Source organism: Myxocyprinus asiaticus, chromosome 33, assembly GCF_019703515.2.
Source record: "Myxocyprinus asiaticus isolate MX2 ecotype Aquarium Trade chromosome 33, UBuf_Myxa_2, whole genome shotgun sequence".
Taxonomy (NCBI): Eukaryota; Metazoa; Chordata; class Actinopteri; order Cypriniformes; family Catostomidae; genus Myxocyprinus; species Myxocyprinus asiaticus.
In genome coordinates, this window is record NC_059376.1 from 28,482,494 (window position 1) to 28,506,419 (window position 23,926).

The following is a 23,926-nucleotide window of genomic DNA, read 5'->3' on the forward strand; positions in this document are numbered from 1 at the left end:
AAATTAGAATTAAATTAGCAAGCATTTGATATTTAGGAGGTATTTAATATTTATACTGTTAAATTACTTTCTACGCTGTCTTGGGCTAGTAATAGTCAGTCTCTAACAAGAGTCATTCAAAAAAAACTACAAATACCAGCATACTTTTTGGTTTAAGATAGCTGCGCATGCGCACACGTCTCAGTTGTCAAACGGTGGTTATGGAGATGAGCGGTGGCATCTGCTGTATTTGGGTAAAAACCTTTGGAATGTCTTATAAAATCTCCCAAATACTGAACATTAAAAGCACATTTTTGTGAGCTGCATCTGTTTGAAATGGGTGGTCTGTGATATTAATTTCTGTTGCTGTTTTGGGAGAGTTTTAGCGTAATTTTAAACTGTATGGTTAGCCAGATTACGCGCTAACGCTAACTACTACATATATAAACACTGTAATTATAAACGCAGGTTATAATATGCAGCAATCCTCTGAAAATTTATGCAAGCTTTTAACTTTGACTAATTCGTAGTTAGAGTGTTGTCACAGGTTGCTGTCAATGTGGCAACTATCTAAAATATTCAACAAGATGTTGAAAATTGGGTTTAATTGCTTTTGTATTGTTTAATTACTTTTTCTTTGTAAAGAGTTATCTTAAAATGTTCTATTTTTTACCTCAAAGGTAGTGTAATCCCATTGGAATGAATTTAACTAAGCACACTTAAACACTTCACATATTTTTGGACATGCAGAAGAATGTTGCCCAAATTACTTGTTGTTGTTGTTGTTGTTTTTTTTTTTTTTTTACAGTGCATATATTATCTAATGTTGAAGTGTTTTGTGTTATGTCAGTGTGTCAGGAATGCTTTGTGATATTTGTTATCATGTTCTGTCCACATGCTCATCAGAGCTCAGGAACGGGATGCCTCATAAAATAGGCTTCACTGTGATCAGCTGGTCTGGTCATGAAGAAAACTCCAGTGCCAAAAAGCTGATGGTCCACGCACCCACTGTCAATGGCTGGAGATCCAATAGGTTAGTGAACTCTAGATACTAGGCCAGCATAATCCATATGTCTTTAAACAGGTTAAAAGTGACCAGGCCTGGAAGTTTGAAAAATTGCTTTCATTTTGATTAATTATATCTGACTTTCAAAGCTTCTCGTTCAAATTTTAGGGGTTTACATTGTTTATTTTACAAAAGATCATAATGAAGTCCATTACTCATGTTTTCAATGTGTTATGGGAAATTTTGATATTGAGTGCAAATAAATGAGTCTCCTATTAATAATAAAAATATTTTCTGTTCTGAAAATGAACTGTAAAAAACATCAACACTGGCGGCCAAAAGTTTGGAATAATATACAGATTTTGCTCTTATGGAAAGAAATCGGTACTTTTATTCAACAAAGTGGCATTCAACTGATCACAATGTATAGTCAGGACATTAATAACATGAAAAATTACTATTACAATTTGAATAAAATGTTCAGAACTTCTTAAACTTCAAAGATTTCTCATCAAAAATGACAGCTTTGCAGATCCTTGGCATTCTAGCTGTCAGTTTGTCCAGATACTCAGGTGACATTTCACCCCACGCTTCCTGTAGCACTTGCCATAGATGTGGCTGTCTTGTCGGGCACTTCTCACGCACCTTACAGTCTAGCTGATCCCACAAAAGCTCAGTGGGGTTAAGATCCATAACACTCTTTTCCAGTTATCTGTTTTCCAATGTCTGTGTTTCTTTGCCCACTCTAACCTTTTCTTTTTGTTTTTCTGTTTTAAAAGTGGCTTTTTCTTTGCAATTCTTCCCATAAGGCCTGCATCGCTGAGTCTTCTCTTTACTGTTGTGCATGAAACTGGTGTTGAGTGGGTAGAATTCAATGAAGCTGTCAGCTGAGGACATGTGAGGCATCTGTTTCTCAAACTAGAGACTCTGATGTACTTATCCTCTTGTTTAAGTGTGCATCTGGCCTTCCACATCTCTTTCTGTCCTTGTTAGAGCCATTTGTCTTTGAAGACTGTAGTGTACACCTTTGTATGAAATCTTCAGTTTTTTTTTGGCTATTTCAAGCATTGTATAGCCTTCATTCCTCAAAACAATGATTGGCTGATGAGTTTCTAGAGATAGCTGTTTCTTTTTTGCCATTTTTGACCTAATATTGATCTTAAGACATGACAGTCTATTGCATACTGTGGCAACTCAAAAGCAAACACAAAGACAGTTTTAAGCTTCATTTAATGAACCAAATAGCTTTCAGCGGTGTTTGATATAATAGCAAGTGATTTTCTAGTACCAATTAGCAATTTAGCATGATTACTGTTATTGGAGTGATGGCTGTTGGAAATGGGGCCTGTCTAGATTTGATCAAAAATGACTTTTCAAATAGTGATGGTGCTGTTTTTTACATCATTAATGTCCTGACTATACTTTGTGATCAGTTGAATGCCACTTTGGTGAATTAAAGTACCAATTTCCTTCTGAAACAGCAAAATCTGTACATTATTCCAAACTTTTGGCCGCCATTGTAATTCTTTGAATGTTGTTGTTGTCTGTAGGTTCTGTCTGTTCCCTCAGGAAATTACTCTACAGTTGGTGGAGAGATGTCGCATCAAGAAGCTGCAGCTGTTGGCACATCAGTACCTGATCCCATCCAAGATCGAGTTCCACATCGGAGACAGACTGCCAGAGCCCAGCTCACCCCAGCAGGCTCAGAGCCTCCACAGACTGGGGTGAGGAAAGACCTAAACATCCCTGCTCCAATCTGGTCACTATAAACCTCAGCACAGAGCCACTAAATTACATGAGTCCTTACTTACTGGAGTATTACTTAATGTAAAGCAACATGTAATATTTTAGTAATATTTTATTGATCTGTTGTCCAGGTATGTCTCTCTCTCTGACAATGAGAAGACCGGTTTCAGAGCGAGAGAGCTGAAGTCAGTTCATGTTGATGCAGTGGGGGCTTACCTGAAGCTCACCTTCCACAGAAACCATGTAAATCAGTACAACATCTACAATCAGGTACAGACATATTAATGTGAATATTAGGGTTGGTTTGCTTGATTTAGTCATGTCTGTGCCATGTTATATTCATCCTTTTTCTACAAATTTAGGTCGCATTGGTGGCCCTAAATATTTTAGGGGACCCTGTGGATGGAAATGATGGTGGCACATCGGTAAGTAACCGTTGAGGTAATGGAGTAGTACTCCTCAAATCCACCAGATGGCGATGGCTTTCTGTTCCAAATGTTTTCTCTCTGGCTCAAATCAGAGCAGGGAACTTGGAGACAATGCAAAGTGAACAACAGTTATTAGGAGACTTTTTAAAATTTATTTTGTTATCCCATCCCAAAACCTCACCAGAAATGAATCTTATACAACCCTTATTATAAAACCGATTATTTCAGCTCTAAAATCTGTTTGGATTTTACCACATTGCAAGCTGTTGTAAAAAGCCAATATACAGTATACACACTTAGGTCTCTACATCAGTTGGATTCTGCATTAATACTACATTGATCGGTAACCACAAACAGCTTACACTTTTTGGCAGTTTTTTTTTCTTCTGATTATTATTTGTAGTAAATGTAATTATTTATTGGAAGTTTGTGTTTTATCATATTGCTGTTGCCGTCGCTTTCTGTCAAGCCTAACTACCAACTTTAACTGAGGTAAAATCTTTGTAAGGTACAGCGGACTCTTAGATTATTGCTTAATTTTTTTATTTTTTATTTTTTTTTATACCTGTGGCTTGTTGAGTTGTTTATTTAGCAGATAGATAGCAAATGTCAGAAATGTTTCCGCATAATTTTTTACAACATCATACCAATCAGTAGATGGAAAACCTGTTAAAATATATAGAAAAATAAAGTATATGTAACTGTTTTTCTTTTGGAAAAAGAAAACTTATAAAAATTATACATAACATTTACACATAACTGATTTAACAGCATCGAACAAGCATTTGTAGGCAAAGCCTTTTATAGGGATGAATTCTGTGTGCATTTATATTGTAGACCTTGTAGTGTTGGAATGTGGACCTGTGTAATATGAGTCATAGCTATAAGCACAGCACAGCCTCAAATCAGATCACTCATCAATATATCCGTATCGTCATGAGTCTCAACCTTCCCCCATCTCCCATTCTGTCCTATTCACCCTCTCTTTCTCGCTCACTCCCCCCTCTTTTTTTTCTCATGCTCTCCTTCTCTTACACTCACCTTGTCTCCCCCCTGCTTTTTTTTCTCTGACTTCCTCTCTCTCTCGTCCTTTCCAACCTTGCTAACAATCTCTGCATTGTTAATCTCTAATCCCTCTCTCTGTCCAGGTTGGAGTCTCTTTGTGTTATCCAGGGCTCTGTCTCTGGTCGTAATAACTCTTGGTTCACAAGCAGAAATCAAGATTTTTAACCTTTGTTTATTGGCCAGGTATTAATAGCCCAAACATTTTATCAGGGAAATTGCTGAGTGTGATTCACAGGATGTGATGTGCTTTTTTAAGTGCTTTACACTGAATTTGCCTGTATAGGCTTGCTTGTGCACACTTGTTTGTTTTAAATCAAATCTTTGTTGTCTTTGTTGTTTATTCCCCAGTTAAGCCGAGATCAGCTGATTGATCAATATCTTAACAACAGCCAATACAGCTTGGCCTTGGATGGCACATACACAGGGTAAAACAGGGTGAAATTATATTGCATTACATTGTGCAGTGGAATTGTGCATGAATTTCTCTCTCTGTTTCCCACAGCAACTCTGTGTTTATTGTTGTTGTCTTTTAGGCTTTCGAGTTATAAATGTGAATCTATCTCACCACTTGATGACTTGGCATTCGACATGTATCAGGACCCTGAAGTGGCCCATATCATTCGTCTACTGGACCAGAAAAAACAGGACATGGTTCGGCAGGAGAGATTCGAGCTGGCGAAAAAACTCAAACAAGCTATCGCAGACTTGCAAAAGGTTATTAGATATGCCTTCATGACTTTTTTCCTTTTTTGGGATCCCTCTTTGTTTTAACATCTGTTATATTAATGGTATGTTGAGATGAGTTATGAACCAGGAGTTAGGGGAAGGAGGAGTTGAAATATATCCAGGTGCATTCGAGGAGTGTTGGGTATTGCGTTCTAAGTTACATGGTAATTATAGCCCTGCAGTAATTATTGGCCAAATTAAAGTTTCCTCCTTTTAAAGACCTTAGATCAGTGTTAAACAACAACTTGGTTCTCTTGTTTTCTCTTTTTGTCTGTTAAGGTGGGAGAGCGTTTGGGGCGGTATGATGTGGAGAAACACAGTGCCATAGAAAGAGAGGACTATGACGCAGCCAAGCAGAAGAAAGATCAAATGGATGCTTACAGGCTCACACTCTACCAGCAGCTGGAGCTTCACAACCTGCTGGACATCAGTCAGGTATACATCCATCCATCCATCCATCCATCCATCCACCATTCCTTCCAAAAGACATTTTTGTTTTTGAAAGAAATTGATGCTTCTATTCAGCAAGGATGCATTATTTTGATGAAAAATATTGCTAATGTTGCAATTATTATTTGTATTCATATTACATTCCATCCATCATTCCTTATATCCATCCATCCATCCATAAACAGTATACATACATCCACTTGTCATTCCATCCACCCATATTCCTTATTTCTTATCCTTTGAATGCATGAATAATCTCTTGTTCTGTGAGGGCCCTGGCCCCAGTGAGATTGGTACTCTGATATGACTGTGTCCCTGCTGAAAAGTGAATGTGCTTCTTCTCCTGAGACCAAATGCTTACATGTCTGACACTAGGAGACATATTTATATAAGAGACAATAAATGGGCTGGACAATCATAGAGCTCTCTTCTTGTGTGTGACTGACTTAATCAGGACCATGTGCTGTGATCTGCCCCTGTGCTCCGACAATCCTTTCTCTGCTCTGTGTGATGGCTTTTGTTTATTTTGTCAGTGTGTGAGAGCATATCATCGTGTAGAGTTCTTAACCTTTGAGTTTTTTTAGACTTAGTTTCATAATTCTTCTTCTGCCCAATTTTACTTTCACTGGCCTATTTAGCTATTTATTAGACATTTTGATAGAGTAATCATGAATAGTTATTGATTGAAAATAATTTTTTTAAACTGTCATTTTTTTATATACAAATTTTACACTGCAGATCCAGAGAATTGCAGAGGTCTTCGAATGTGAATTTCCCTCTCCAAGAGCTGGGACGCAAAAACTCACACCTTGTCCAGTGGACTCACCCAGGAAGAAGAAACCGAACCAACATTTGAAGGAGACCCATGAGCAGGACACCCCAAAACCAGCTAGCCCTAAACAAACAGTTGTTCCAACACCTCTCACTCCTCCTCCACACGTGCCCAAGATTGATGTAAGCCTTGATATAATAAAATACTAGTTTCAATATCACTCTTTGCTATAAGCCTCAGTTATCTGCCATAATTAAATTTTCTGCCTGGCAAATGCTGTTGTACACCATAATGTAGCTCATCTACACCAGTGATGTAGTCCAGCGCCATCCTAATTGACACAAGGTAAGTCTTTGAAGATTTAATATCTGAGCATGTGTGTGGCTTAAAATGCTTGTCATGCTTGTGTAGCCCACAGAGAGTTTTACGTTTCAACATGTAATTAAAATATTTAATGGTGAAGTGGGTAATTTCTTTTTATTTTGTTTTCCTGCAGAACATTCTGGTGATAATTTCATTTGAATTAACACATGTAAGATGAGAACACAGCCTTAAGGAGAAATGGTGGGATGACAGCTGGATCTGTCTTCACTGGAAAAAAAAACAACAAAACATGTTCTTCATATTACTGTGGAGTATTGTATTTCTGTTTATGATAAAAAGTACAAATTAATGTTTGCTTTTTAGTTATGAGATATGAGACATTTAATTCTGTTCTTAATGGTGAAGTTTGTTATTTCTGCACTACTAGTGTCACCAAGCGGAATTGCGAAAATAATTCTGAATTCTTCCCCCGTCTTACATTGGTTGGCCAAACTGTTTGATATCGCCACAGAGTCCTATTCTTTAGACTTTTGGGGAAATCCACCTAGGAATGGCTTACTTATAGTTCACTCTGCATTAAGACAGGGAATGACAGTGTATTAGAGTTGTAATGATGAGAGCAATCATAAGTTTATTTGTGTGTGTGTGTGTGTGTTTCCACAGATCAGTTCCCTTCCTTATGATGAGAGGCCTCTACCTGCCCTTAGGAAGAGATCGAGTGAGCCTCCGGTCAGTCAGCTCGATGAAATGCACCCTCTGACAGAATCAACCACCTCACGCAGCCCTGGTGTCACAGGACATCCAGAACCCCTCACAGAGAAAGCCCAGAGAGAGGCCAGTCTTCCCATTGAGATCTATGGAGACAGTCTGGTGAGACACACTGAATCTGCAGCCTCCAATGGGTTGCAGAGTTGATAATTGTACCCTTAATAAAAGGATTTTTTTTTTTTTTAAACATCTAATACATAAAGAACATACTGTGTCATGTCCCAAACCCATTCCCCTTCTCTCTCTCACCTCTACCTTCTTGTCTTTGGAGTTTGATTTTAATAAATGGTCTTTTTAGACTGAGGAAGTTTTAAGTTTAAGGATTTTTCCTAAGCTGACCCATTTTGCCCAAAAGGTCCAGAAAACCTAGTTTGAAAGTATGTTACAATTTGCTTAGTGTCGAACACCTTCCCGAGATCACCGTCTATTGTTTACAGTCTTGCAGCACTGGGCAAACTCGAGTGTGAACCTCACTTTCTCTCTCTGTCTCTAAGGTGGCAGGTGCCTATTCAAAGACATGGACATACAGGGAGGATGCCTTGCTGGGAATTTACAAGAAGCTGATGGAGGTTCCACCCGGAACCCCAAAAGCAGAACTGCGGAGCATGACAAGAGCAGCTATATTCCTCTGCAAGAAAGCTCTAACAGATAAAGTGTCATCCGTATGAGATCTCTTACAAAATCTTGTTTCCCAGTCTCTTTCTTTATCACCCTCTTCTTTTTCTGTGTATCTCTCCATGTCTCTCTCTGTCAGTTTCTCTCTCACTCTCTTATTTCTCATGTTCCCTTGTTTTCGGTTTCATTTCAAGCAAAAGACAAACGGCACCATCAGTGGGGCTGATAGTTTTGAGTGTTTAGCAGGTGTCGTGTTCTGTCTAGTATTGTGGATTATCTGTTGAAGAGATACAGCTCGAAATGAAGGATAAAGCCTGGCTTTTCTCTCCCATGAGTGAACTCAGCCTTGGGTTCAAGGAAAATTGTGAAAAAGACTGACTTTGCTAACAGTGGGCTTGCTAACAGTGGGCCTGAAGCAGACTGGAGGGTATGTAGAATGATGATCATTCATCATCTGCTGAACAGTGAAACCCACTTGTGTTTTGTTAAAGGTATAGTTTAGACTTACTCTAAAATGAGAAACACATAGCTCTAAAACATATTTATAGAATAGAAGCCTTTATTTTGGTCACATTATACATACATTTTTGCATATATACAGTGAAATTTGTTTTCACATATCCCAGCTAAGCTGGGGTCAGAGTGCAGGGTCAGCTATGATATGGCACCCTTGGAGCAGATAGGGTCAAGGGCCTTGCTCAAGGGCCCAACAGTGGCATCTTGGCAGTGCTGGGGCTTGAACCCCCGACCTTCTGGTCGGTAACCCAGAGCCTTATCTGCTGAGCCACCACTGCCCCTTCACCAAGTTGAAGACTTCCAAAGAATCTTAGTTAATCTCAGTTAAGCACATAACTCTAAATTCTAAAAGGTGACTAATCCCTAAATACTTCGTATTTTGTAAAATATTGTGTGTATATATACACACATATGTATAATTTCTGGCTAAGCATGAAACAAGTTTGAAGAGTGCAAAGAGACTTTAACATGTTGAAAACTTCTTATGTAACCTCACCAATGCTCAGTAAATTTCAATAGCACTTTGCAGTTGTTCATTTTATGCCCCTCAGGCTTCCTCAAAGGGCATCCATGTTTGTGGTTGTGACGCGACAGCTGTGTCTTTATCAAGTTATCACACATTGAAAGCTTGTGGCTTCAGCGTTTCATTCATAAACTCTTTTAAATGGTTGTTATGAGAGTCTGAACAACATTCCCACTGCTGGACACATTCCAGAAACTGAACTCTCCCTGCAGTTATTTAGTTAAACATGGCACAGAATTTAACTGTTTTAGCGGACCAGTTGATGAGAGCACAATTTGTTGCAGGTTTATAGCAGTTTCTTACAGTTTCTGTGTATTATTACTGCCTGTGTAATATATTATATATTATATATTAAAAAATAAAAAATAAAAAAAACACACCCCACACACTCACTATACACACACAGCCAAAGGTTTGGAATAATGTACAGATTTAGCTCTTTATGGAAAGAAATTGGTACTTTTATTCACCAAAGTAGCATTCAACTGATCACAATTTATAGTCAGGACATTAATAACGTGAAAACTTACTATTACAATTTGAAAAAAATTTTTCAGAACTTCTTAAACTACTTCAAAGAATTCTCATCAAAAAATCCTCCACATACAATAATGACCGCTTTGCAGATCCTTGGCATTCTAGCTGTCAGTTTGTCCAGATACTGAGGTAACATTTCACCCCATGCTTCTTGTAGCACTTGCCATAGATGTGGCTGTCTTGTCGGGCACTTCTCACGCACCTTACAGTCTAGCTGATCTCACAAAAGCTCATTGGGATTAAGATCCAGAACACTCTTTTCCAATTATCTGTTGTCCAATGTCTGTTTCTTTGCCCACTCTAACCTTTTCTTTTTGTTTTTCTGTTTTAAGTGTCTTTTTCTTTGCAATTCTTCCCATAAGGCCTGCACCCCTGAGTCCTCTTTTTACTGTTGTACATGAAACTGGAGTTGAGCGGGTAGAATTCAATGAAGCTGTCAGCTGAGGATATGTGAGGCGTCTATTTCTCAAACAAGAGACACTGATGTACTTATCCTCGTTTAGTTGTATCTGGGCCTTCCACATCTCTTTCTGTCCTTGTTAGAGCCATTTGTCCTTTTGAAGACTGTAGTGTACACCTTTGTATGAAATCTTCAGTTTTTAGGCAATTCATTGTACAGCATTCATTCCTCAAAACAATGATTGACTGATGAGTTTTTAGAGATAGCGGTTTCTTTTTTGCAATTTTTTACCTTATATTGACCTTAAGACATGCCAGTGTATTGCATAATGTGGCAACTCAAAAACAATGTTAAGCTTCATTTAACAAAACAAGTTGTGTTGTGAAACAGGTTCAGTTGTGTTTGATATAATGGCAAGTGATTTTCTAGTACCAAATTAGCAATTTAGCATGATTACTCAAGGATAAGGTGTTGGTCCCCCTCGTGCCACCAAAACAGCGCCAACCTGCATCTCGGAATTGTATTCTGGGATGCTATTCATCTCACCCCAACGGTACAGAGCGGTTATCTGAGTTACTGTAGACTTTGTCAGATCGAACCAGTCTGGCCATTTTCTGTTGACCTCTCTCATCAACAAGATGTTTCCATCCACAGAACTGCTGCTCACTGGAAGTTTTTTTTTTTTTTTTTTTTTTTTTTTTTTGGCACCATTTGGAGTAAATTCTAGAGACTTGTGTGTGTGAAAATCCCAGGAGATCATCAGTTACAAAATACTCAAACCAGCTGTCTGGCACCAACAGTCATCCATGCGATTATCTAATCAGACAATTGTGGGGCAGCAGTGCATAAAATCAAGCAGATACGGGTCATGAGCTTCAGTTATTGTTCACATCAACCATCAGAATGGGGAAAAAATGTGATCTCAGTGATTTGGATCGTGGCATGATTGTTGGTGCCAGATGGGCTGGTTTGAGTATTTCTGTGATCCCAGGAGATCAGCAGTTACACACACACACACACACACACGAGTCTCTAGAATTTACTCTGAATGGTGCCAAAGACAAAAAAAAAACATCCAGTGAGCGGCTGTTCTGCAGATGGAAACGCCTTGGTCAACAGAGAATGGCCAGACTGGTTCGAACTGACAAATTGTACCTGATTTCTTCTATTTTTTTGTATTTTTTCCCCCCATACTAAATTGTTTTAGATCTTCAAATGAGATAACATATGGCAAGCTGAGTAAACACAAAACAGTTATATATATATATATATATATATATATATATATATATATATATAAAAATAATTATTGAAGCAAAAAAGTTATTCAACACCTATATCACCCATGTGAAAAACTAACTGCCCCCTCAAACTTAATAGCTGGTTATGCCACCTTTAGCAGCAACAACTGCAACCAATCACTTCCGATAACTGGACATCAGTCTTTCACAACGCTGTGGTGGAATTTTGTCCCACTCTTCTTTGCAGAACTGCTTTAGTTCAGCCACAGTGGTGGGTTTGAGCATGAACTGCCCTTAAAGGTCCTGCCACAGCATCTCAATCGAGTTCAAGTCTGGATTTTGACTAGGCCACTCCAAAACTTTAATTTTGCTTCTTTTGAGCCATTCAGAGGTTTGTATGCTTTAATCCAGTTGCACTTGAGCTTCAACTCATGGTCAGACATTCTCTTTTAGGATTTTCTGGTAGAAAGCAGAATTCATGTTTCCCTGAATTATTGCAAATTGCCCTGGCCCTAAAGCAGCTAAGCATCCCCACACCATCACACTACCACCACCATGCTTGACAGTAGGTATGATGTTCTTTTTATGGAATTCTATGTTTGAATTATGCCAAATGTAATGGGACCCCTGTCTTCCAAACAGTTCCACTTTCAACACATCGGTCCACAGAACATTCTCCCAAAAGCTTTGAGGATCATCAAGATGTGTTTTGGCAAAATTCAGATGAGCCTTAATGTTCTTCTGGGTTAGCTGTGGTTTTCGCCTTGCCACTCTTTTATGGATGCCATTTTTGCCCAATGTCTTTCTGATAGTGGAGTCATGAACAGTGACCTTTATTGATGCGAGAGAGGCCTGCAGTTCCTTGGATGTTGTCCTTGGCTTTTTTGTGACTTCCTGGATGAGTCATTGCTGTGCTCTTGGAGAAATTTTGGAAGTTCGGCCACTTCTGGGAAGGTTTACTACTGTACCAAGTTTTCTCCATTTGGAGAAAATGGTTCTCACTGTGGTTCTTTGGAGTCCCAGAGCCTTTGAAATAGCTTTGTAACCCTTCCCAGACTGATGTATTTCAAATCACCTTTTTCCTCATTTCTGGAATTTCTTTTGAACTTGGCATAGTGTGCTACTGGGTGAGACCTTTTAGCCAACTTCCTGCTGCTGAAAAAGTTGTATTTGTGTCGATTTGATTGAACAGGGCTGGCAGAAATCAGGCCTGGGTGTGTCTATTCCAGCTGAACCCCATTATAAATGCAGTTTCGTAGATTTAGGGATTTAGTAACTAAGGGGCAAATACTTTTTCCACACAGGCCCAGTTGGTATTGAATAAGTTTTTTGCTTCAGTAAATAACGTTCATTTAAAAGCTTTTTTTGTTTACTCAGATTGCCTTTGTTTTATGTTAGATTTTGTTTGAATTTTAAAACAAAATAGTATGAGATGTACACAAAAGAAATCGGGCACCGATTATCACAGCACTGTGTGTCTGTCTGTCCATCCATCTATCTACAGTTGAATTCAGAAGTTTACATACACTTAGTTTGAAGTCATTAAAACTCATTTTTGAACCACTCCACAGATTTAATATAGCAAACTAGTTTTGGCAAGTCGTTTAGGACATCTACTTTGCGCATGAGAGTAATTTTTCCAACAATTATTTACAGACAGATTGTTTCACTTTTAATTGACTAGATCACAATTCCAGTGGGTCATACATTTACATACACCAAGTTTACTGTGCCTTTGAGCAGCTTGGAAAATTCCAGAAAATGTCAAGCCTTTAGACAATGAGCCAATTAGCTTCTGTGGATGTATTTTAAGGCTTACCTTCTAACTCAGTGCCTCATTGCTTGACATCATGAAGAAATCAAAAGAAATCAGCCAAGACCTCAGAAAAAATAAAATAATTGTGGACCTCCACAAGTCTGGTTCATCTTTGGGAGCACTTTCCAAATGCCTGAAGGTAACACGTTAATCTGTACAAACAATAGTATGCAAGTTTGAACACCATAAGACCAAGCAGCCATCATACCGCTCAGGAAGGAGACGCATTCTGTCTCCTAGAGATGAACGTAGTTTGGTGCAAAAAGTGCAAATCAATCCCAGAACAACAGCAAAGGACCTTGTGAAGATACTGGAGAAAACAGGTAGACAAGTATCTATATCCACAGTAAAATGAGTCCTGTATTGACATAAGCTGAAAGGCTGCTCAGCAAGGAAGAAGCCACTGCTTCAAAACACCATAAAGCCAGCCTACAGTTAGCAAGTGCACATGGGGACAAAGATCTTACTTTTTGGAGAAATGTCCTCTGGTCTAATGAAACAAAAATCGAACTGTTTGGCCATAATAACCCCATCGTTATGTTTGGAGGAAAAAGGGTGAGGCTTGCAAGCCAAAGAACACCATCCCAACCGTGAGGCATGAGGGTGGCAGCATCATGTTGTGGGGGTGCTTTGCTGCAGGACGGACTGGTGCACTTCACAAAATAGATTGCATCATAAGGAAGGAAAATTGTGGATATATTGAAGCAACATCAAGACATCAGCCAGGAAGTTAAAGTTCGATCGCAAATGGGCCTTCCAAATGGACTTGACCCCAAGCATACCTCCTAAGCTGTGGCAAAATGGCTTAAGGACAACAAAGTCAAGGTAGTGGAGTGGCCATCACAAAGCCCTGACCTCAATCTGGTTTGTGGGCAGAACTGAAGTGTGTGCGAGCAAGGAGGCCTACAAACCTGACTCTGTTACACCAGTTCTGTCTGGAGGAAAGGGCCAAAATTCTTAATGTGAGAAGCTTGTGGAAGGCTACCCAAAACGTTTGACCCAAGTTAAACGATTTAAAGGCAATGCTACCAAATACTAACAAAGTGTATGTAAACCTCTGACCCACTGGGAATGTGATGAAAGAAATATAAGGTGAAATATATCAGTGTCTTTACTATTATTCTGACATTTCACATTCTTAAAATAGTGATCCTAACTGACCTAAGACAGGGAATGTTTTCTACAATTAAATGTCAGGAATTGTGAAAAACTATGTATTTGGCTATGGTGTATGTAAACTTCTGACTTGAACTCTGTCTGCCTGTCCACACACACACACATATATACTGTATATAAAACAGTAATATTTGATCTCAGTTTGTGTCCTGTCTCAGGTGTTTCAGGCATCCCTAAAGCTGCTTCGGATGATTTTGAGTGAGTTTATTCCTGGCCATCATCTGGGCAGATCTGAGATCAGTTACTGTGTGGAGCAGACCTGGAATAATCTGCTCTCCAGGACCGGTGACTCTGCCCTGAGACTTAGAACACTGGCCATCACCTTCATACAGGTCAGTACAGGCTTTCCTTTCTTGAAAGACTTTTTCAAACGGTTTCATCAATGTTAAAAATGTATTTGGGAATTAGGGTCTGTGCTCAGTTGCATAAAGCACCTTAAGTTTTTCCCTTAAGTGTAACACTTAAGGTGTTATTTCCCCTTAACTAAGGGAATGACTTGAGGGTGTTGCATATAATCTCTTAGACACTTATCTTCGTTAAGAAAAACCGTTAAGGGTTTTACTACAGTGAGCCAGGTTTTACCGTTTAAAAAAAAAAAAAAAAAAAAAAAGTTATCATGGACACATTTGTCATGTCCCTTCCCAAGGGTGTAGATTTGGCTTGAACATTGGGGTGGAATTTACATGTTTTCATTGATCATGGTATAAATATTGGAGGGGTTGCACTTGCTTGTTTTGATTGGGGGGTTACCCCCCCGGAATCTACACCCCTGTCCCTACCACTGATCTATAATGCAGACATTTGAGCAATTTTAACAAATAACTTTTTAAATTTTTTAGTGAATAGTGAAGTTTCTCAGTATCATTGTGTAAATTGTTGTCCGACCTCTTCCGAATTAGCGCATACTTTCAGCGCTGTTCTTGATGTACCAATTACAGTTGTTTGTAATTATTGTATAAACATGTTTAAAACTCACTTTCTGGAGGTTACACAGGAAGATTTTCATTGGTTTCTCAGGTACAATCCTCAATTAATAGATTTAAACAGTGTAAAAAAAATAAATAAAAAAAAACTTTGTGAATTAAAAAATAGTTGATCATACTGAGCAATTAATGGAGGATTCTGCTTTTGTCCACTTCAGGAAAACACCTTTGATAGTGAGATGAATGAGGTGTTAGATGTGATATTAGATTGCTTTTCATGTTAGCAATTCCCCATAGTAATCCTGCACTAAATTATCACCAAGATGGTCTAAAGAGTTCTCCCTATTGCAAAAAATTTGCATTGGTATGCTGTACTCTTCATCTGGTTCTATGAACTTTGCCGTTTCTCTTTTTTTTTTTAAACCTTGTAACTCTTAGCCAACACTTAAGGTGACGTTTTACTACCCTTAAAGTTTACCTAGGAAAATGGCAGTTAAGCGGGTTTTATACAACACTTAAATATTCCCTTAAGTTAAAATAAAAAAAAAAAAAATTTAAGGGAAATTGTAGGGGATTGACATTTTACCTACAAAGAGTAAAATGTAAGGTTGTTTCCTGCAACACCATTAAATTTAAGGGAAAATTTCACTTAAGATGCTTTATGCAACAGGGCACGGGCATTGATCTTGGCCACAATCGATCTTTCGGTGTTGTGTGGATTTTTGATATTGTGTGTGATGCTAATGACATGTGAAGGAAGGGCCGTTACCGGAATTTGAAAATTAGGGAGATCCATGGTGAGGTGTCAAGACAAATTACACCTACAAATGCAACATTCTATACATAAATGTAATATTATGTGACAAACCAGTAATAATACTGAAATTATTTTAACTGCAAATGCAGTAACAATATTAATACTGATTTGTCACATAGAAATGCACATTTGACAATAAGGCATTGAGTTGGGCAGCAAAATATACTTTGTTTTGCTGATTTTTCTGTAGTTAATATAACTACTAATTTATCTAGGGCTATGTTAACTCCATTACCTATTAATTATCCAAAACAATCGACTGTTTTCCTTTTGCCAGACTCTTATTTAAATGTGCTCTCAGTAACTTTCCTAAAGAAAAAAAATTCCTAAAGAACTTTTAACTTTGAAACTTATGTATAAAATCATGAGCACTCACATGATATGAGTCTAGTCATATCAGTGACCTTATAAAGGTCAGTTTTATTCTACATGGGGCAGGGGTGCTCTCATGGGGGCTGCCATTTTAGAATCACATGACCAGCAGAATACTAGTTTAAACTCTGTAACCATCTTGTTCTTGGACACTTTCACTCTTCAATTAATCATGGTTGAATGTGTATAGTGAATTTCTCCAATGGCATCTGTAACTGAAAACTACTTTGAGGCATCACTGTAAATCCAAGATGACATGAGCAAAAAGTTACAGAGTGTACCTTTAATTCACCTTTCAAAAAAAAAAAAAAAAAAAGTTTTAGAACTGAACATATTGACAAAAGGAGAAAGTCATAACATCATCCTTAATTTGTGTCCAGGCTTTAAAGCCTTGTTAAATTCTGCTTCTTTCTTTGACAATTTACCATTGTTTGTGCGTAGCATCCAGAGTTGACTATGGTATTAGTAAGATCATGAGTCACAGGCTTAAAAAAAAAAAACACCACCATGGTTGAGTTGTAAAAGAATTTGTAATGAAAAACCAATATCCTAAACACAAGAAATAAAAACCTCCATAAGTGACTTATTGCCATAATATAAAATATTTGTAGGCTAATAATATTAACATTATATACACTTTCTGGCAAAATGCCATAGTTACTACAGTTAATGTAACAGGTATATTTCTATTAGGGTGCGGATTTGTGGAATGAAAAGCCTGTAATTACTATTGTGAATGGAACAAGGTTTTCCAGTTACCTTGTCACTGTAGTTTAATATGACAGGCTGTTTAAGTTTCAACTAGCTTCAGCACAGAGCCTTTAAGTGTATCATATCAGATGGATTTATAACAGAATGCAGTGTAAAATTCAAATGGGGGTCGCATGCGACTGGCACGGCATTAACCTCGGGACAGCATGTTTCAAGCGCAGATCAGATTTGGCTGATTAGGGAGACTGGTCCCACATTTACTCTGCAAATGCACTGCGCAGCTTCAGGTAGCTCCATTTCTTCACACTCTAGTATTTGTGGACACTAAAGAATCCAGCCAACTGTCTAAACCAAGCTAGACATACAAGACACTCAAAAGGAGTTTAACCGCTTCAGTTGTACATAACATCAAATTTTATTTGAATATGACATTTTTCCCAAGGTCCAGACCTCGGTGACCTCATAGCTGGTTACGGCCATGTGTGAAGGTAATGCCACTTCACTTTTGAGGAAAAAAAAAAAAAAAAACCCCACACACCATAACATTGTGCCACACCATAACATTGTGCATGTTATATTGTGGCACAAAGGCACATCATTTAGAACAAAATTCAGGAACATAGTGCGAGTCATGACAAACGAGTTTAAATTCTTATAAATTAATATTTTGTTAATTTGACAGGCTGTCAGCAAAAAAGCATCAGCAGTTTGTTAACGGTTTCACCTTGTGAACAAACAAAAACACAATGTTCAGTCTTTGAAGTGTGGTCCTCTCAAATGCATTTAAGAACTCTACATTTTTCAATACAGGGAAAAACCCTGTTCTCACAAAAGCAGAGGATTTAACACATTAAAAATGTACAAGAAAACAGACTGGCATAGCAGCCATCTCTCTTCAGAGTCTCTGTCCTCTGCAAACAACAGTCTAGTTGAAATTTATCAATTGCACAATGGACACTCAATTGGATTGGAAGTACGCTTCAAAGTCTACACTTTAATAGACTTCTCTCCCCTGTGCATCCCCTGCAGTGCCCTCACGCCTTCCGGGGGGGGGGCATGCCTCACACTTTGGGAACCACTGATGTACAGTGTATTTACAGCCTTTGTATGGCAGTATTGTCATAAAATGTGAAACACTAATCTCTTTACATAAGAAAAATAAGTTAAACAAGCCTATTGGTTCTCAAAACACAATACTATCAAATTAAATAATTCAACTGATTGTTAAATAACTCTTATGTTTAAAGCATTGTTAATAAGCTATCAGCAGGTGGCTCACACAGACCCAACACTTACAGTGCAGTTGTAACAGGCTCTTGTCACTCTCTAGAAGTGAGGAAGCAGGAGCCAACAAATTTCCACCACCTCTCATCTTTTATTTTTAAAGCACTTTTTAATGTCACAAAATGGCCACATAAACCAAAACATACACAGCCAGCACATCACTTCCCTCTTGCTCTGTGGCTCTCAGCTCCCCTTTATCACTCTGTCACCTCTCACTGCAACACAGAACAGCTGTTATTAAAATTGCCCACAGGTGTAACCCCTTACCGCTCTCATCTCCCGGTCTCACTCTCCATTCACAAATCAGCATTCAACCACGCCCCCACCTCCACAGCAGTATTAATATGTTAAATTATATATATATATATATATATATATATATATATATATATATATATAATATAATACAAGTATGATATAAGTATTATATTAATATATATGTATTATATACTTTTAAAAATGCAAGTATTGGAAAATAATTGCAAAATTGAGCAAAATTAGCTGCAAAAATAAAGGGCATATTGTGGAGCATTTGCTTCTGTTTCACATATGACAATTAAAGACTGAGCGCAGCTGTTCCTTGAATAAATGATTTAATCAGTTACAATAATGACAATTGGGAAAAACATTGGGCATGTGCACAATTTTATTTTTTATTCCGTACTTGTGCATTGTGGGATTTAAATATATCCAAGTGGCTCGAGTGTTTTGACTACGTTCACCAAAATTAGTTCAGATCCATTTAATGATTCAGTGACCATTTCTGGTGATGCCAGAAGGTGGTGACAAATGAGTGTCTTGTGTGAAATGAGTTAGCTGAATCAGCGCTCAAAATAAAATGTTAATCCTTTAAAATTTGTTTGTCTACAGACCTACAAAGACACTTTAGTAGAGGTTTTAATGATTCTAAGAACAAACTGAAATCGAACCGATCAAACTATTACCTCACAAACATAATGTAAAAAGCATAACTTAAAGAAGACTCAGGTGCTGATATAAACTCCACTTACAATGTGTGCTTAAAAGAAGGATTGTCCTTTGTTTTTGTTTTTCTGCAGTGCATTTCACGTAATGCTGCCAATCAAGAACGATATGCCGTTAAATAACTCTCGTTTGTGTGTTCCTCATCTCTAGATTATTAATTTAGATAAACATCAATGCTGATAAAAACATGGATAAATGAGAATTATTGAAAGCAACTTTGTAGAAATTAATGGAGCCGCATTGATTAGACTGTCTGACTGACAGCCTATTACGTAAGTGTTGTTTAGGCTCATGAAACTCACCTGTGATTGGCTGGATGGTCACTCAATCAACCCAAAGTAAGAAAATGCAAAGAATACTATATACAAATCCACCATTTGGACTCGATATGGGTTTAGCTTGAAAAAGTGGGGGGGGAATCACCTTTTTAAAAAGTGAGGGGGATGTGTGCCCCATGTTTTGGGATCGTGGTTTCATTAGGAGACGAGTGGTGTGTGGTTGATACGTTCAGTCTGCGGTAAGTTTTGTAGGATGTGCTTTAGGATATGTGCGCGTTTAAGACATCTACTTTGTGCATGACACAAGTAGTTTTTCCAACAATTGTTTACAGACAGATTGTTTCACTTTTAATTGACTCTATCACTATTCCAATGGGTCAGAAGTTTACATACACTAAGTTAACTATGCCTTTAAACAGCTTTGAAAATTCCAGAAAATGATGTCAAGCCATTAGCCAATTAGCTTCTGACAGAAGCTGTACTGAATTGGAGGTGTACCTGTGGATGTATTTTAAGGTCTACCTTCAAAATCAGTGCCTCATTGCTTGACATCATGGGAAAATCAAAAGAAATCAGCCAAGACCTCAGAAGAAAATGTATGGACCTCCACAAGTCTGGTTTATCCTTGGGAGCTATTTCCAAATGCCTGAAGGTACATTCATCTGTACAAACAATAGTATGCAAGGATAAACACCATGGGACCACGCAGCCATCATACAGCTCAGGAAGGAGATGTATTCTGTCTCCTAAAGATGAACGTAGTTTGGTACGAAAAGTGCAAATCAATCCCAGAACAACAGCAAAGGACCTTGTGAAGATGCTGGAGGAAACAGGTAGACAAGTATTTATATCCACAGTAAAACGAGCCCTATATCGACATAACCTGAATTGCTGCTCAGCAAAGAAGAAGCCACTGCTCCAAAACCACCATAAAAAGCCAGACTACAGTTTGCAGGTGCACATGGGGACAAAGATCTTACTTTTTGGAGGAATGTCCTCTGGTCTAATGAAACAAAAATTTAACTGTTTGGCCATAATGACCATCGTTATGTTTGGAGGAAAAAGGGTGAGACTTGCAAGCCGAAGAACACCATCCCAAACGTGAAGCATGGGGGTGGCAGCATCATGTTGTGGGGGTGCTTTGCTGTAGGAGGGACTGGTGCACTTCACAAAATAGATTGCATCATGATGAAGGAAAATGATGTGGATATATTGAAGCAACATTAAGACATTAGCCAGGAAGAAAAAGCTCAGTCGCAGATGGGTCTTCCAAATGGACAATGACCCCAAGCATACCCCCAAAGTTGTGGCAAAATGGCTTAAGGACAACAAAGTCAAGGCATGGAGTGGCCATCACAAAGCCCTGACCTCAAGCCGATAGAAAATTTGTAGGCAGAACTGAAAAAGCGTGTGCGAGCAAGGAGGCCTACAAACCTGACTCTGTTACACCAGTTCTGTCTGGAGGAATGGGCCAAAATTCCAGCAACTTATTGTGAGAAGCTTGTGGAAGGCTAGCCAAAATGTTTGACCCAAGTTAAACAATTTAAAGGCAATGCTACCAAAAACTAACAAATTGTATGTAAATTTCTGACCCACTGGGAATGTGATTAAAAAAAAAAAAAAAAAAAAAAAAGCTGAAATAAATCATTATCTCTACTATTATTCTGTCTTAAAATAAAGTAGTGATCCTAACTGACCTAAGACAGGGAATGTTTTCTATGATTAAATATCAGGAATTGTGAAAAACTGAGATTAAATGTATTTGGCTTAGGCGTATGTACATTTCTGACTTCAACTGTAAATAGAACAGAAAACAATCAAGTGGAATATGTACTGTCAGGATACACAGAGCAGATGAGGAGGTAAACTTAACTGTTGAAACTTTATTAAGCGCACACACTCCAACTGCATGTCTCACAACAACTCTCTCTCAGTATAGGTGGAGCAGCTCATGCAGCCTAGCAGCCCCGGTCCCTGCTTTGTAACAACCAGAGCCCTTCTACCAAGGCGAGCCTGCAAAGTTAGCAAAAAAAAAGCATAACGCAGCAGTCCCATAGACATTCTTATGGCGGTTCACTGGCGAGGAGACTAGACAAGAATAAAAAAACTGCTTTTGTGAGGAAACAGCGCATAACTTGAATTGAATTGACCACCTGTCCACTAATCTTCAACATGTTTTACACTCAACAATCCTATTGGGTGAACAGTGTGTGGAGTTCACAATGATAAAAATGGCTGTGAAGTCATGGACGATTTTGCGACATGTAGGTGTCAGTTTACGGCTCTCCCCGATCATACGGTGATATTTTGAATCAAAATATCAACACCTGCGTGTGCAGCTATTGAACAACTCAAGGTAAAGCCATTTTTCCAACCAAACAGGTATCAAAAAGTATAATTGCATGTTATTTTACATGTACATTGGGGTACTATGTGAATACCATGGTGTACATCAATGCACCGCAGTTACCATCTGATACCATCACAATACCATGGTCCTGCCACAGCAGGCTATTTTTTTTTTTTTTTTTAAAGGTAGTTGATTTTGAGAACTACCATTAACTAGTGCTGGATGTGCTATGTGAATAAGTATTTTATCAATACTTTGTAGCCTGTAGCTGCATTAATTGCTACACAAGATATATACTTGTGAAAAGGTAAAAATGCTGCTTTTAAACATAGTGAAATGCTTTAGTGCTGTTTTTGCAAAAAGTTTCTCCCGGGGGAGCATGCCCCAGACCCCCAATAAGGGTACAATGTTTTGCTGTACTGGTCCTTCAGACAGTGCTGTAAAAAGCTGAAAACACCCCTGAAAGTGTTGCCTGTTTTATTGAGGCTGCTGCGTAGAGATTTTACTTCTGTTGTCACCACGTGCAAACTGCTATTAATAAAATCGCTTGGCCATGCCGGGTTTTGTACATATTTAGTGACCAAAGCTCAGCTCCCCCGTCAATGATTTAGCACCTCTTCAGCACCAGCAATCAAAATTCGCTGGCACAGACCCTGATTCCAAATGATTTGAAAAGGTTATAAAAACCAAAAGAAATGGAACAGAACAGTTCATGTAATGGAAGAGTCACCCATTTACTACTGTCAGTTAGGCCACTTGGAATGAGGGGTAATGTTAACAAGTTCAGTTAACTAGATTAATTCTACTACTATGGCATTCTAAGATGACCTGAATAACTGAGAATCTTCGCAGACAGTTGCGATTGAATACTGTCTGAAGCTACTTTAAATGTGCTGGGAAGCCTATAGACATGCACTCAAGTATGAAAGGGATGCCTGAAATGTAATTGGGGTTTACTGGAAAAATGAATGGAGATCTTTACTTTGACAGTAATTCTTGAGTCGGATTTCCTCATTTCAGTCTTTTTAACAGATTAAATTCCATAAATATAACTGATCTGATAAGACAATAATTTAAAATGACTGTTTATCAAAATGACTGTAGTCCTGCAGTGACATTTCCTCACTTTCATTTGCCATAGCCATCAAAGTGTTGATTTTATGGGATCATGTATTATCATGGTACAGCAACCTCAGTATCTGTATGGTAAAGTTTTAAATTTTGGTATTATGGAATTAGTGTATAGCCACCAACAGGTTTATAGATTACATATAAACACATAAAACCTGTTTTCTTTGTTTTGTTTTTGTTTTTAATCACAGTGAACAATCTTTGTGTCAGGTTGCATGTAAGAAGTAGATAATATTCTGGGTTCAATCCAAGTTAAGCTCAATCGACTTGTGGCATAATGTTTATTACCACAAAACGACTGGTCCCTTTTCTTTAAAAAAGCAATAATCTATGTTACAGCGAGACGCTTACAATGGGGCCAGTTCACAAATGATAAAATACTCTCTGTTTTACTCGCTGTTAAAATAATCAAAAATATAGTTGCAAGATGTAAACGATATTTGCGTTAACCTGATCTTAGTATGATAAAGTTGCTTACTAACTTTTTATGAGTACAGTTATATCCAGTTACAACTTTGTTGCCATGACAATGTAACCCTATAAACCCTAAAGCTACCATTTAAACAACATTACAGCTCAAATAATACATGAGTTTTAACAGAAGAATTACAGTAATATTTGTGCTTTTATAAAATTGTGAGCTCCACATTTCTGCCTTTAAACCCTCCAAAAAATTGGCCCCATTCACTTTTATTGTAAGTGCCTCTGTTTTGTAAAGAAAAGGATTTTTTGAGGTAATAAACAATATACCACAAATGCTGTTGATTGAGCTTAACTTGTTAAAGACCTGGAACATTCCTTCAAACCTGTTGCCTGCAAAATGTTGATCCACTTGTGCACTGTTAAAAAAAAAAAGATAATGCTACCAATGAGGTTGATAGACTTGTTGTTCAGGAAAAAAATCCTGTGATCATGTGAGGCAATGCTGAACTATTTCATATTTTGTAACAGTCATCACATTAAGTAGGCTGTCTGAAAATGCATTGTT

The 23,926-nt window shown here is 38.0% G+C and overlaps 1 protein-coding gene across 4 annotated transcripts in view; it reads left to right on the forward strand.

Annotated features, from left to right (window-relative positions):
* Positions 1 to 182: 182 nt before the first annotated feature.
* Positions 183 to 23,926, forward strand: part of LOC127424399 (centrosomal protein of 104 kDa-like) — a 38,611-nt gene continuing 14,867 nt past the window's right edge. For all 4 annotated transcript variants that reach the window (XM_051669570.1, XM_051669573.1, XM_051669571.1 and 1 more), the window contains exons 1-12: positions 183 to 233; positions 886 to 1,012; positions 2,536 to 2,709; positions 2,863 to 3,001; positions 3,094 to 3,156; positions 4,573 to 4,649; positions 4,758 to 4,938; positions 5,230 to 5,385; positions 6,139 to 6,354; positions 7,160 to 7,366; positions 7,759 to 7,926; positions 14,247 to 14,420. In XM_051669570.1, the coding sequence (XP_051525530.1) occupies positions 900 to 1,012; positions 2,536 to 2,709; positions 2,863 to 3,001; positions 3,094 to 3,156; positions 4,573 to 4,649; positions 4,758 to 4,938; positions 5,230 to 5,385; positions 6,139 to 6,354; positions 7,160 to 7,366; positions 7,759 to 7,926; positions 14,247 to 14,420 (1,668 nt within the window). In that variant the 5' untranslated portion in view covers positions 183 to 233; positions 886 to 899. The remainder of the gene's footprint in view (positions 234 to 885; positions 1,013 to 2,535; positions 2,710 to 2,862; positions 3,002 to 3,093; positions 3,157 to 4,572; positions 4,650 to 4,757; positions 4,939 to 5,229; positions 5,386 to 6,138; positions 6,355 to 7,159; positions 7,367 to 7,758; positions 7,927 to 14,246; positions 14,421 to 23,926) is intronic.